This window comes from Tenrec ecaudatus, chromosome 3 (genome assembly GCF_050624435.1).
Source record: "Tenrec ecaudatus isolate mTenEca1 chromosome 3, mTenEca1.hap1, whole genome shotgun sequence".
Lineage (NCBI taxonomy): Eukaryota > Metazoa > Chordata > Mammalia > Afrosoricida > Tenrecidae > Tenrec > Tenrec ecaudatus.
The window spans coordinates 65212780-65228723 of NC_134532.1; the positions used below are offsets into that span (position 1 = coordinate 65212780).

Sequence of the window (15944 nt, forward strand, 5' to 3'; positions counted from 1 at the left end):
ACTTTATGTTCCAATCTAATGAGAACATTACTATTAATAATACCAAATAATATTTGATGTACCAAATACTTCATCAAGAAAGTGAGTTTTTTCCCCATGGGTAATGCTAAGGAACACTCCTGGTGCATTATAAAATAATTTTCAATAAATATTGGCATTCTAGTTTCCATTTGTTTAAAATCATTGTATTATGCACTATACCTATATTCTCTTGACCTCCACTAGTTTGTACGTTTTTCTGAAACAGAGACTTCTATGTTCTCTCATTGTATTTTTTGGTATACCTGATCTAGCAGCTAGGAAACACTCAGATATCTAATTTAATATTTCTAGTATAATGTTATAGAGAATGCATTTTCCCTATCTGTAAAAAATTCATAGCAAATAATAGGCATTTAAAAATATAGGTACAAATTTATTTTTAGAAGCCAAGAACTAGGCGTTTGGTTTTTTAGGAAAGTTTAATCATTTTACTGTAGCTCTTACAGATATCATAACATTCCGTCATTAAATCACATCAAGCAGTATTGTACAATTGTTACCATACTCAGTTTCAAAACATTCTCTTTCTCTTGAACTCCTTGATGTCAGCTCCCCTTTATCTCCTCCCTCCCCCACAAACTCTTATTGTTTTTTCCTATAATAGTCTGTTGTTAGGGTTTGTTTTTTTGTGTGCCATATCTTACACAGTCCAATATATCCATTCACATACAGTTCTGTTGCTCGATCCCATCAAGGGGGGTTAGACAATCATCAATGCTGTCAGCTCCCTCTTCCCGCCTTCCACCCACTCTCTTCCCAGACTCTCAGGGAACCATTATTTCGGTTACTGTTTCTGAAGGCTTATCCTGTTACTATTAATTGGCTTTCATGTAGCAAAGGATCTTAAATATACAAATGAACATCACAATTCTGACATGATTAATGAGCTAAATAAAAAGCATAATAGTAAGGGGGTGATATTAAATAGATAGTTATATGGTTCATCAATACTATACTGCATCCTGCATTTCTCATCCTTCCATGTGGCCCTCTGAGAGGAGCTGTCCAATGATGTTCCGGGTGGGTTTGGGGTCTCCACTACATCCACACGCCTTCACATCGATTTGGTTGCTTGTTTTTGAACTTCTGATGCTTCTTCCATGGACACCTCATGATCACACAGGCTGGTGTGCTTCTTCCACGTGGGCTTTGTTGTTTCCCTTGCTAGATGGGCACTTGCTTAACTACAAGCCTTTAAGACCCCAAATGCTATATCTTTTAATAACTGGGCATCATCAGTTTTACTCAAAACATTTACTTATGCACCCATTTTTGCCTTCAGCGATTGTGTCATGAAGGTAAATATCATACAATGCCACATTATTAAACAAGTCCTTCTTGTACTGAGTTAGGATTTAAGTGGAGGCCCAAAGTCCAGCTGCTTCCTTGTTTCACTTGCATACCTAAACATATACGAAGTACACTTGCTTTATATTTTTACACATATACATATATTTTCTCTTCTTTCCTCTTTTTCTTGTTTTCCTCTTGCCCCACTATCATGTTTACTCATCATTCACCTGTCAGTTATTCCTCTCAGTTACCACTCAATTGAGCCAACACGACCAGGAAAGCCACACCCTCCTTGACATCAATTTTAGAACACTTGGCTATTGCCCTATACCCGTCATTGTTGGCTTCCTGCTCACCTCCCGACATCTCCTTCCATGGCCCCCAGGCACTGTCGGACCAGGGGTGTCTCCATCAGACTGCCAACTCTACACACACACACACACACACACACACACACACACACCCCACAGTCACAAGACTAACAGGGATTCAGATACAGAACGGAGGTTTAGGACACTCCTTTCGGGCACGAATGCTGGACAATAAAAGGGTGTCTTCGTTGCTAGGCAAGCACCACCGGCCTAGGCAGCTCTGAAGGAAAGGGGGCCTGGGCTGATGGTTGATAACCTGCCCTTCTCTTGATTTAACTCATGCTTTCTGACACGCCCCTTGGGTTTTCTGCACTAGTGTTCCCCATTACTGGGAGTCCATTGGGTCGCAGAGCAAGCCTATTAGGGTAGAGCTGCCCCATAGGGTGCCTCAGACATAGGTTGATCTTTGTGACAGCAGATCGCCAGGTCTTGTCTTCTGTGGAGTGTCTGGCTGGCAGGTTTGAACCATCTACCTTTTGGTTAGCAGCTGAACCCTGAGCAATTTTGCTCCAGTGTTCTCATCTAAAACTCTAAGATTCCTAGTTTCAACTTGGCCAACCTTAGATTTTCATTTCAGTTTTATAAGTTTATTTGGTATAGTTCTTTATATGGTGAGATGATCCTCCCCCCAGCCCAAACAAAACAAACGAATACGACACCCAGACTGACTGTCATCAAATCCATTCCCACTCATGGCTAAGCAGAGGGGTCACGCTAGAACTGCCCCTGGGGTTTCTAAGTGGCACAGCTGTTGGCAACCATTCTCACCCCTTCTCGCACGGAGCGGCTGGTGGCTTTGAACCATCTACCTTTCAGCAGCCAGCTGAGAACATTACCACTGAATCTGGTGCTTCCGTCTAATTCTCTTCCGATTGGATGAGGACCAAGTGTTCCTATTCACATCGACGAATTCTGGCAGCATTATTTTAAAAGAGCAGGCCCTTGTATACAAATGAAACTTTGTGATGCCCATGATGATAAAGTGGCGATATGTCTAAACGAGCCTCTTGGTCCCGGAGGGTGTGTGCTCTGCTGTTGCTGACCCTCCTTTGGGAGCTCTCTCTCCTGATCTATGCCGTCCATTTACTCTAAACTTTTCTGTCCTAAATTTCTGTAATTGCAAAACAGCTGAGTATCGTGGGATGAACACACACGCACGCACACTCAACTGTGTGTTTAGAGTATCTCTTTAGTGGTAATTTTTAAAAGAATATTATACTTTCTGTTATGAACAAAATCTGTGATTTCCTACCTAATTCAAAATATGCACTTAGAACTTGAAAGTTAATAATATACCATTATAACCTTTCTTTTTGAATTCCAGAGCAAGTTAAACTGAGCAAAATCCTGTCTGATATTGAATCCGTGAGTAAAACAATGGAGAAAGAAAAGCAACAGTACAAAGAGAAGACCAGGTAATGTGGGGAAAGTGTCGTAAGCTAACCTGTAGAAAACGTGTGCGTATGTATGTATATATCTATGGCCAATATTCCCCGGCCAATTGTCATGGTTTCTTATCTCTCGATTAACACCCAGGCATGAGGCTAATTTATCCTTCTGTTTGAGTTCTTTGAAGAGTGTCAATTACCCAAATTTCGTCTGCTGTTCAATGACCTTTTGAACTGGAAGATGTCTGGGTAGTTAAGCTAGCCATCTGGGTAGTACAGGGCCTCCACTCAAGTCTAATTTGTGACTGTCTCGAGAACCAAACCTGCTTCCTTTGTGTCCATCGAGATTCATAGCAAATCACAGAAACCCCAGGACATAGTATAACTGCCTCAGCATTCCCAAGCATTTTCGAGAGACAGGCTGCTCCCTGGTTCCGTTAGGAGGAGGCTTGTGGGCTTGAACTGTTAACCCTTTGGTAAGTTGCTTGAGCACTTAACCGCTGTGCCATCGGGACACATTTCCTGAGGGGGGAGAAAATGCTATCTTTTATGACAATTACATACGTTTTGTATTTTAATATCTCATCTGCAGCAATAATGAAGCAGCTCATTATAAATTTTCCTTTTGTAATTTAAAAATAGTCTTTTTTTAAAAAACAGAAAGGGGGTGCTGATTAGACAGCAGAATGTGAACACAGCGATTTTCAACCTTGCTTCTGTGTTGCGAAGGGGTCTAGGGCTGCGGCAGATCCCGTGGACGGTTTTCCCACTACATGGCCCGACAGCAGTGAACTTACCTGCCCGCTCACTTTCCACCATTGCTAATCCTAACGCTCCAGGTCGAACTCAAAAGTGGCCTTTGTAGGGCAACAGATCCCATTGGCTACACTTCCACTATAGGATGGAGCTCCAAATCTGCTTAAGCGGATTTCTAGAGAGCAAAGAGGTCATTAGAGAAAGGGTACCGAAAGAAAGAAAAGAGAGAGGAGAATAAGGATGTCAATCACCAACATGGATTGTACCAGCCACATCACGCCCTTTTGACCCTGGCCTGACAAATGTGCACCCATGGAAAGTAGCTTTTCTTATTTACCAGAAGGAGTTGATAGCACACAACCAGAAAAGTGTTTGTATGAGTGGCCCCTTTAAGCGCCGCCCGGGTAGAGAGGAGGACCCTTCATCTATGCTCCACTTGGTGCCATGAGCGAGGGGCCTCAGTGGTGCCCGGCCTCCTTCCAGCCTAGCCCTGGCCAAGGAGGGCCATTTAGGTCGGCTAGAAATGGATGCTCTGTGAGCACACTTGCACCGAAGCTGCAGAGCCTCAGAAAACTGGCCCTTGAGGCTATTTTAAAGCTCCCGTGTAAGTGACAAGTTGTACCCTTTCACCTTTGCTAACAAAATGGATTAAGAAGACCCAAATTCTCACAACTGGGCCCATAGGAAACAGCAGAATAATGGAGACAAGGTGGAAGTTGCAAGGATTTTGTCTTGCTTGGGTTCACGGTCAATGTTCACGGCAGCAGCAGTTAAGAGATCCAAAGACAGGGTGCATCAGGTAAATTTGCCCCCTTAGCCCTCGTTAGAGTGTTTCAAAGCAAGGATGTTTCTTTTACGACTAAGGTTTGCCTTCCATGCACGTGGAAGTTGGATAGAAATACAGATAACCAACGAAGAACTCCTGGGATGAATTGTGGAGCTGCAGAAGAACGTTGACAGTACCACGGACTGCTGAAGAACAGGCTGACCTGTCCTGGAAGAAGTGCGGTCAGAGTGTCCCTTAGAGGCAAGGATGGCAAGGAGAGGAGAGCTCAGAGAGAGGACACTATGGTTCCTAAAGTAGAGGGGTGTCAAAATGCAGAAAGGCCCTCAAGGAGCTTGATTGACACAGTGGCGGTAACCACGGCTCCAACACAGGAGCAATTGAGAGGACGACAGTGCTTCATTCTCTTGTGTATGGGGGTGTGTGGATCGGAGCCCTGGATGGCACCGAACAACAAGAACCACCCTACTACCCCATCCTTCTCGGACTTCCCGAAGGAGGAATTGCATTTTTCAATCAGGCCGCCTTGAAGGGAAACCCTGACTTGTCCGCAGGATTTTGTCCTCAAAACTCTTCACCATTTGGTTTGTAGGAACATTATTGTTGTTAAATGTTAATGTTGCTCTGTTAAAAGATCTTTTTCAGTGGCTGTTTTATATTAATTCATTATCGTAGAAAGCGATGGTCAGACATTTGGTGTAATTGGCCATTATCGAATTGAAACTTGAGAAAACTTTGCCACGACTATAATGAGAGCCATGAATCGTTGTGAGAATAATCACACGAGGTGCACTATCTGACTTGAATTTGGAAGCGTTGCGTGTAGGTGCAATTGTAACACTAGATCTGGTTTTATTCATGGTAAACTTGGAGGTTAGTGGCTGTTCACTGGATTGTGACTTGTGGGGACTCAGAGCAGAACTGCACTCTGTAGGACTTTGATTGACGAGGTTTTCAAAACCAGACCACCTACTGTTTCTTTGGGAATCCTGTGGCACAGCACATTAAATTCATGGTAAAGGATGATTTTAATTGCAAAGACAGAGAGAAATATGGTGTTTGGAATTTACCAGTTTAAAGAAATGTTACTTTTGCCTTCATGCAGTTTCAACCAAGATTTAGATTAAGACCAAGAGAGTAAGTAATAGATATTAAAAACGAGAAATTTATATAACAATTTAACCAAATATGTTAGATTTTTAAGTAAACACCTAATTACCAGTAAAGTAAAACGCGTGCATGTAAAAATATTGTTATCAATATATTTTGATGAGATTGGTAATCTATGAATGAATGTTAATGATTTAAAGACAAGTGGACCACCCACAAATAAAACATCTGATCAGATTAGATAAAATAAAAATATTCTCTCCTGAAGGAGGAAGAACATACCTTTTGAAAAATCGCAGGAAGTACATACAATTTTAGTGACAACTGGGGCATATAAGCCTGGACTTCAATCCACTTGTGTTGCCTTGTCTTTATTTATAGCTAGTTTATAGTTATAGCACCTTTCCTACCTTAGCACTTAGTTTTATTCCATTAATGTTAGAAATGTGTGGAAATGCAGAGAGAAAATCATAGAAGTGGTTTAGGACATGGGAACTCCGGGTTTTAGAAATCCCGTGCTTAACAAGAGAACCTGTCATTAGACTCAGATTTTTGTTGAAATCTAGTTCACCACGAAAATGAAGCAAGGCAACTTAGCAATGATGATATAAGCAACGGAAAGGAAAATGGAATCAGTCAGGAAACCAGATGGAGAATGGATAACAATGCAGATATAGGCTCTAGGCTTAATTAAAATAATCCACTCAATTCTTTGGAAGACTCCCAGCAGTTGTGCTATTAGACTCTTATGAGACAATTTATACATGTTGTTTTTGGTCAGGTCCCATTGAGTCAGTCCTAACTCAGCAACCGTGTGCACAGCAGAACAACACACTGCCCAGCCCTGAGCCAGACTCACAATTGTCTTCAGTTTGAGCTCACGACTTCAGTCGCTGTGCTGCTCCATCTCGCTGCGGGTCTTCCTCTTTAACATGGCCCCTCTCCTCCACCAAGAATGGTGTCCTTCTCCAGGGAGTGGTCTCTCCCGACAGCATGCTCAAAGCGCAGGAGATGCATTTTGCCATCCGTGCTTCTAAGGGGTATTCTGGCTGGACTTATTCCAAGACACCTCTGTTGGTTATTTTGGCAGTCTGTCGTGCTACTTATAATTCTCTGGATGATACTTTGAAATGTACGAATTTTAGAAGGGATATTCTAAAATATACCTTAAAAATTGGTCTGCAAAATAAACTTCTTTGGAAAACATCAAAATAGGAACTATTCGTACTAGGTATTATTGTGGATGCTCCCAACCATGGTCAACCTACGTACCACAAACACAGGCTGTCTGCTCATGCACTGTCTCCACCATCACTGCTATGCTTGCGTCCATGGTTGCAAGCACCGTGGCAATTTCTCTCTTTGAAGGTTTTCTCTCTTTTACGCTGACCCTCTACAAAGTCTGATTTTCTTCAGCCACTCCTTGTTCCTAATAATATGCCAAAAATGTAAATGATGAAACCTCATTAGCACCCCTTCTAAGGAGTATTCTGGCTGTACATTCTCTATGACGGGTTCGTTTCTTCTTCTGTAGCACATGGTCTACTCAGTATTCTTTACCAACACCTTAATTCAAAGACACTTCTTTTTTAAAATCTTCTTTATTCATTATTCAGCTTTCTCATGCATATGAGGCTTTGGAAAATACCATGGATTGGGTCAGGCACACCTTAGTCCTCCAAGTGGCATCTTCGGCTTTTAATACTTTAAAGAAATATTTTTTCAGAAGATCTGCCCATTGCAATATTTCATTTGCTTTATGGGCAGCTGCTTCCATGGGTATTGAATGTGGATCCAAATAGGTTTTAATTATTGATGCCAATCTTTTTTGCATTTCTCATGGTGTTTTTCTCCCTACAAAATAAAAGAGGAACTTATAAATTTTGATTCTCACTTTTTCCAAAATGTTAATTAGTTTGCCCTGAAATAAATACAACAAAATTGAATAGTCAGACATTTTAAAATGTAAGGTTAAAGGAATAAATGTTATCAATATACCTTTGGATTCTAATTTTAAGGGCTCTCGTGCATTCAAATGCTCTGTATTTAATAGTGATATCACTTAGGTGTACCCGAACCAGAGTCCATCTAGAATTCTGTTTCTATGAGTGCTAATTTCTGGTTTGTAATATTTATTATATTCAACAGCATGACTAGTAGCCCTGGTGAGACAGGAGGTAAAGCTCTCGGCTGCTACCCAAAAGGTTGGCAGCTTGAACCTAGTAAGGGCTGTGTGGGAGAAAATGTGGCAGTGCCCGTTCATGAAATTGCAGACTGAGGAAGCATTGAGGAAGTCATATTTTGTTCCATAGCATCTTTGTGAGTCTGAATCTACCAGAAGGCAATGGGTGTGGGTTTGGAAAAGTATGACCCCTGCATTTCTGTAAATTCATTCCATAATGTAAGCAAGTGAACTTGGACTTCCTTCCCTAGTGTCTTTGCTTACGAGAGCTCCCTGTGGGTTAATGGTTACTCGCTCACTTTAGTAAGACGAGGAGGATAGCATAAATTAATGATAGAATTTCTCCACATTATACTGACGCAACTCCACCATTTCACCTTCGTGTGTGCAAAATATTTACGTAAGTTTGAGATCTGGCTCTATTATAATCTTTCATTAAAAAGGAATCACTGAACAAAACACAAAGACTACTTTTTATTTGGTGAGTAAATAGCATTGAATCACAGCGCAGGCTTTAGAAAGCAATGCAAAAATCTGTTTCTTAGCCCTTTCTCAGTGACATTTAAATAAATTCTAGAACTTCTGAGGGAGTTTGCAAAGCTACCTTGATACTCAAGCCTCTTGAGTATCCAGTTAGAGGTTCACAAAGGCAGAGGCGCACTCAATCCTCAGGCCGGCCCCATGGACATGACTGCATGTGTAGGTATCCGGATCCCGTAAGGCAGTCACACGTGTGCTCCTTATTGAATTGTTACTATATATTCTATGATAAAACTCCGAATGGATAAGGCACAGCCTTTGTTCTGTTTCCTGAGTGAGTTTTGTTAGATGAAACATGTTCAGTTCCAAAATCAAATGTTCCCGTTAGTGATCCTTCTCAGAGTTAGTCGACTTGGGTATTTTCTTTTATTTCAACAATAAATACTCACAGAAGCATATACAGCATGCCTCTCATTGAGGGTACAATAGGCACAAGCTCTGTTGACGTGGCTTTTGTTGGAAGACAGACAGCTTTCTTCCCAATGACTAGCTCGTAATCCTATCACAGTAGTCTACAAGGTTTTTAGTACAAAATAAAGAGTAGTAAATCACTCAAAGATCTAACTCTGTGTTTTGGAAACAGATTTTTGGATTCATATACCTTTCCTCTCCATGTTGGCTGGCGCAGGGGGACAAGAGCCTATTCTACAGTGAGTCTACAGAAGGAAATTGGTGAGTCTCACAGCATAAAGGTTGGTTACAACCCAGTGACTTTCATTGCTTTTATTCTTCTAAAAGACAAAAATATAGAAAAACCATTGAACAGAGGCATTTTACTTATATGAAGGAAAGCCAAAAATAGTATTGCTACCAAGGTTCATACTTACATGGATTTGTTCCAAACAGAACCTGTTTATATATAATTTTGCAGGGTGTGGGTGGTTGAAAACACGTTCTTTGCGCTATCTTCTTTTCCTGGCCTTCATAGGGTGCCTTTAAAAAAAGGATATATTTTGGGCTATGGGAAGACGATTTTGAGTTCAAGACTAATATCAAATTTTTAACAAACTTCAAGTGGACATCTTCCAAAATCACCGAAGCTTTGTCATGAGTATATGGACAAAATGCCTCTCCCACAACATTCGGTTTTTAGATGGGTCAGATTTTTAAAGAAAATTCTAGAGACCTTTAAGAGGAGCCAAGAGACGGAAGACCAGTATCCTTGAGGACACCCTGACGGAAGAGCAGAAGTGGTGGAAGGAGCTTGCAGAACTACAAGTAATGTTCCTTACTGAAGTTGGCACTTTCTTTTTTTAAAAAACATTTTATTAGGGGTTCATACAACTCTTATCACAATCCATACATATACATATATCAATTGTGTAAAGCACATCTGTACATTCTTTGCCCTAATCATTTTCTTTTTTTACATTTTATTAGGGGCTCATACAACTCTTATCACAATCCATACATATACATACATCAATTGTATAAAGCACATCCGCACATTCCCTGCCCCAATCATTCTCAAAGCATTTGCTCTCCACTTAAGCCCTTTGCATCAGGTCCTCTTTTTTTCCCCCTCCCTCCCCGCTCCCCCCTTCCTCATGTGCCCTTGGTAATTTATACATTGTTATTTTGTCATATCTTGCCCTATCCGGAGTCTCCCTTCCCCACCTTCTCTGCTGTCCATCTCCCAGGGAGGACGACACATGTGGATCCTTGTAATCAGTTCCCCATTTCCAACCCACTCACCCTCCACCCTCCCAGCATCGCCCCTCACACCCCTGGTCCTGTGCCTGGAATCCACCCTGGATTCCCTGTGCCTCCAGCCCCCATATGCACCAGTGCACAACCTCTGACCTATCCAGTCCTGCAAGATAGAATTCGGATCATGGTAGTTGAGGGGAGGAAGCATCCAGGATCTGGGGGAAAGCTGTGTTCTTCATCGGTACTACATCACACCCTGACTGACCCATCTCCTCTCACTTTCAATGGTAAATCAAGGTCTTGTCTTGGTCTTGTCAAGGATTCCGCTCAGCAGCAGCCAAAACCATCGTGTCACGATCAGCTAGCTCAGAGATCTGCTTTCCATCGAGCTTTTGAGCAAGAGTGAAGACAATGAAGATCATTTAACTTGGTAGTAGGAGTCTTGGATTTACCAGTATGATCCAGAGAGCAAGACCCGATCAAAACAGGGGCTACTGAGGGTATCTGTGGGCCCAGTAAAATTCAAGCAGAGAGGGCAGCTCAGAAGATTGTGGGGGAAGTTTTTGGGATTCCAAGGGGATCATCCTGAAGAACACAGGCTTATTGGAATAATCTTTGAGTACATGGAAAACTGCAGTGGTGATACAAAGGCCAGGAAAGTCATTTCAAGGATTTTTTTTTTTTTTGCATCACTGCAAATGAGCCTATTCTTTCTTCCCGCGAAGCAAGGGTTATCCTATGACAATTTCATTGAAATCCCGTCTCCTCCACAATCCAGCCCCGGACTTGTTCTTCAATAACTTTTGTTCCTAAACTCAACACTGGGGGGAAGGGGGAAACAAAAAACAATCTGAGTGCCTCAAGGATCCCCAAACTACCATGTTGAAAGGGTGTAAATTGAAGAACAAAAAAATTCTGTGGCGATGGCTTAGACTGATGAAAAACTACCTTTAAATGTGTATAGATATAGACAGAGATGGGTTAAGCTTCATTATTTTGATATATTTGTTTAATAAAGGTTTCTATGATTTTGGAGCAATCCATTTTACTTACCCCCATATTTCATCTCAAAAGACAGTTGGGGAATAACAATTCATGTTTGTGAACTTGAGACATCGAATTGTGTACGTGTGTGTTTGTCTGCATTTTTTAAGTTTCTCTACAGTTGGGGTGGCGTTAATCCACAGTTCCACAAAGGAAACGTGTCTGATTCTTCAGGCCCGTCGATGTGATTGAGAAACTCTCTGGAACTCCCTGTGCCACTTGTACACCTAAGGGGCTATTGAGTCAAAGAAACAGTCTCGTCGTCTCTCTCTTTCTTTCTTTTATTTTTTTTAAATGTGTTACTTATGTTCTTCAGCTTTAGGCTGCCATTAAAAGAATCACTTCTTGTTGAGCAGGACCTTGATTGATTTTTGAAGAAATTTTGGAAAGTTTGCAAAAGAAAGTCCTCCTAGGTTTGGAAGGAGCTCTTACCTTAAATAGCTTGCACCCCACTCCCATTCCCCAGCCTCTCTCTGTTCAGCTTGTTAACAGGCCTACCATCCCTCTGAAGGAGAGCGAGGGGAGTCTCTTTCCGTCAAGATTGCAGTGTTGGGATCCCTCTACTCTGTGCAGTAGGATTTCTGTGAGTCACATCGACTCAGCCGCAGGAGGTTAGGATTTTATTTTGGTGTTTTTTTTGTTTGTTTGATATATATGGTCATAATCCTTTTTTAATTTCAAAAGAAATGTATCTTTAATCAAATAAGTAGGGGGTTTTATCATGGCTTTGTTTTCATAGGTGAAGGGTTTGTTTTATTTCGAGCCAAACAACACATTTACAATTGCACCACAGTTTTTTTTTGGTAAGGTCAGATTGAAAGGCCTGAAGGCTGGTGACCAGCATGTTTTTTTTTAATATAAGCTATTAACCAAGTGTGAAAAATGTTGATTTTTTCCCCCTGAATAATCTAATATGGTTTGGCTTTAGTGTCTTGGGTGGAAAATAATGAATGCATTTTATATGGTTGTTTATATTTTAGTTCGCTTTAAGGTTATATTCTAAAAATTCTGCACAAAACTTTTCTCCCAATTGCGATGATAATTCCATTGAGTTTAGTAAGTTACAATGATAAGGTCACTGAGGCCTGTTTAATAACACCATGCAACTTCAAGGGTGAGGGGATGTAGAACTGGCAAGTTTCTTTGGAGTGAATGTTAATTAATTTGACCCAGAATTGTCCCTCTTGTGTTTAGACTGCATAAGTAATTCTTTTTAAAGAAGGGAAAAAAAGGAAATGAGAGCAGGGGAATTAAGACAAAGTCATGATTTCCATCCATTTGACTAAAAAATGTATACAATATACTGTATGGATCTTTGCCTTTTTAGCATAATTAATAAAAGTGAAAGCCCTGGATGTATTTTAAGGAAATTATCATTCTGATCCTGACAGTTTCTAGTCAGGAAGCCTCACCCAAATGATTTAATTTATCTGTGACTTAGGTCCCATATTTCTAAAATGTTTGATAACAATAGTGATCTCAAAGGTTTTTAGGAACTGCTTCTAAATTGTATACCATGTTTCTTGGTGCTTAATAAAATTGAGACAGGATTACTAGTTATTTTATGTCTATAATTAAAGCATACTGAAGTCAAGGAGTTTGGTATCTGAGAATCTCACTTTGAGCCTATCTTAAAGAATACCTTATTAGAAACAGCAGGCAGCACTTTTTAACACCCCTGACTTGCCACACTGCGGCCCAGGTGCTTGCCAGCAGGGTAGTTCATGGTAGAATTCTCACCTTCTGCATAGGAGACTCAGGGCCCATTCTGGCAAGTGCATCTCAAGTACAGCTAGTGTCTGCCTGTCAGTGCTGGCTTGTGCGTTTCTGTGGTGCAGAAAAAGTATGGGGAGAGCTTCCACTACACTAAGTCAGATTAGGAAGAAACGGTTGATGATCTATTTTAAAAAGAAACACTCTTCTCACCCTCCCCCAAATAAACCCAACAAAAACCTAAATAAATAGCAAATGAAGCCCCATAGATCAAAATCCTGCTGTGCTTGGGGCCCGTATGAATGACGGGTCTGTTTGATGGTCTCTAATTACAATAACCAAAGCTTGGAATTCAAGAAAAGAGCTTTATTATTACTGTGTAATCACATGGACTTTTGGTCATTCTTGGTTTACTCTTCATGCTTTCAGCTATTTCCTTCATTGTCATTGTTAGCATCCTACTCTATACCTCGAATCTGATCCTTTTTGTTTTAAAACATAGTATTTTAGTGAAAATTCATAGCAAATTAAGTTCCCATTTGACAATTTCTACACAAATTGTTCAAAGACTTGGTTACATTTTCTCACAATGTGGCAGTATCCCATTGCTTTGTGTTCTGGCTGTTCCACCCCCAGAGCTCTGCTTTCCCTGCACTCTGGCTTCTCACCTGCAATTTGGAGTTGTTACTGATGTTTTAGTCTCACATTGATTTTTTTTAATGTATCGATGTATGGGTAATGTTTCTCATTTTGTGTGCCAAATTAAAGGTGACCTCAGAGAAGAGCTTCAGCTCAAGATTTAGAGTATTCCAAGGTGATAGTTTGGGTATATCTGACTTCTGTTCCATGTTTTTCTCTCATTTAATCCATCTCTTGTGACCCTGATCAGAGAAGTTGGTATGGGAGGCGGGCATCTTTGCTCTCTTCTGGTAGCAGTGTAGACAGGACGATACTTCCTGTAGGCTGTGAACTCTGAGATTTTGCCTTCTTTTTTTTTTGAAACCAATGAGTGGACATCCATCACTATACCATGATATTTAACTCTGGATCTTAAATCAGATATATCACTTCTGAACTAACTTTCCATTGGTAATTTCACTGCTTTTATCGTAACAATTTCAAAGCTTTCTCCAAATTCATGATTCCAACAGAATACGTTCTGAGTAACTACTCTATTGTTTAGAAAAGCACTTTAACAGACTTACAAAAAAAGGTCTACTGGAAGGAGGAAGTTGTTTTAGGGATGTGCTCACAGCTTCACTGAGCTATGGTCTAGTATGAATCCCTTCAATTCTTCGGGTTTTAATGTTGTCTTTGGAAATCTCAAAGAAAGCATGAAACAGACATCAACCAAAGGAATGATAGTTCATAACATTTCCTTTTTCTATATCTCAAACACTGATACATTGTATGCCCTATGAGAGCCTGTTTTTGGCAAGATCTTTCACCTCTCTCGACAGTCTGGTACCACTTTCTATCTTGGAGTTCCCATGATAAATCTTGTTGAGGACGTACTCTGTCTATAGCAGTTTCTACAAGACATTTAGGATTTCTGGCTTACCTGTTATCTCCAAAACTCTACTCTGTAATTCTGTGTTCTTGGTCTGATCTCATCTCCCATCCTTCCCATTCTTCCAGTTCCTGAAACCCAGTTACTGTGTTCTCTGAAGGTACAATCAGTAAAAATCTTAAATCCTTAATCTCTTCTAAATGTTGTTTTCACCATCTTAGATTAACTAGATTCTGTACTTGGCCCCATAACCCTGAGGGAATTGGTAATTCAACTCACCTATAGCCCCATTTCGTTGTATAAGTTACAATGACAATTTACTAATTTTTCTCTCATATGCCATAGACCACAAACATTGGTGACAGATAGGTATATTTGGTTTTCACTGCATCTCCTAGAATGTTTTCTCCTCTTCGCTAAAATTTCCTTCAGTGAATTTCATATTACCAAATTATATGTCATTACTTCTTCTTACAGTAATTTGTGACTCACTGCCCTCTTTTATATTCTTAAATAATATACTCTTGTCTTAGGGTTCCCTAGAAAAACAGAAACAGTGACTGCATCTCAGATTACACACCTTTTTGTTGTTGTTGTACCTACCTATCTGTCATCTGTCAGAGGAGCCCTGGGGAGTGTGGGTCCGCACTTGGAAACCAACAGGTGATCTCTGAGAGATGGGTGAGACTTTCCTCCCTTGTAAAGAGTTATGGTCCCTGAAGCTCCCAGAGGCAGTTCTACCCTGTCTGAAAGGGTCACTATGAGTCAACATTGACTTGATGGCAGTGAGATTGGTTGGATCATATCTATCTGTCTAGCTAGCTAGCTATCATCGATCATCTCTCCACCTGCTCTCTATCAACACTCAGGGATTTACTTCAAGGGCTTGGCTTATGTGATTATGGAAGGTTAGCAAATCTGATATGCTTAAGAGGTGCCTGCATTTTTGTGTCACAAGGTCTACGTACCTATAGATGGCACAAAGTAAAGTTCTTCCAAAATATCTTCTCATATTCTTTAGGCAGAATGTACAGCAAGGAAGTCCTCCTTTTAAATGAATTATTATTTAAATTAGATTACATTGCAATTTATCTTAGATTGCATTATGGAACGGCATTGATAGTCATCTTTGGCTAAACTATTAGGAATTGTAGCCTAGCCAAGGTCATACATAAACCAAACCATCACTCTGCTGGCTACTCTTCAGACTCTCCAACTCCCTTAACCAAACCCATTACCCTCGCTTCAATTCTGCCCAGCTGCGACTCTGTGCAGCCCTGAGATGTGGCCTTGTTCTACACACAGTTGTTAGACATTGGGCTGCATTTGAAAGGCCAGCAGCTGGAAATCATGAGCTGAGCCACCACCAGAAAGAGACAGAGCTTTCTGCTTCCATAAAGAGTTACAGTCTGAGAAACTCACAGGGGCGGTTCTGCCTTGTCTTAAAGGGTCACTGTGAGTCCAAATCAACTAGATGGCAGTGAGTTGAGTGACCTGGTAGGACAGAAGAGAACCGCCCTTGTTGGTTTCCTAGAGTACAAATCTTAGTGGGAGAAGAAAG

The 15944-nt window shown here is 40.8% G+C and overlaps 1 protein-coding gene across 1 annotated transcript in view; it reads left to right on the plus strand.

Moving 5' to 3' along the window:
• The window catches only part of IQCM (IQ motif containing M), a 473119-nt gene that overhangs the window by 54652 nt on the left and 402523 nt on the right, over window positions 1-15944 (plus strand). Inside the window, exons 4-5 of the mRNA XM_075543525.1 lie at window positions 3031-3121; window positions 11410-11414. Of these exons, the coding sequence (XP_075399640.1) occupies window positions 3031-3121; window positions 11410-11414 (96 nt within the window). The remainder of the gene's footprint in view (window positions 1-3030; window positions 3122-11409; window positions 11415-15944) is intronic.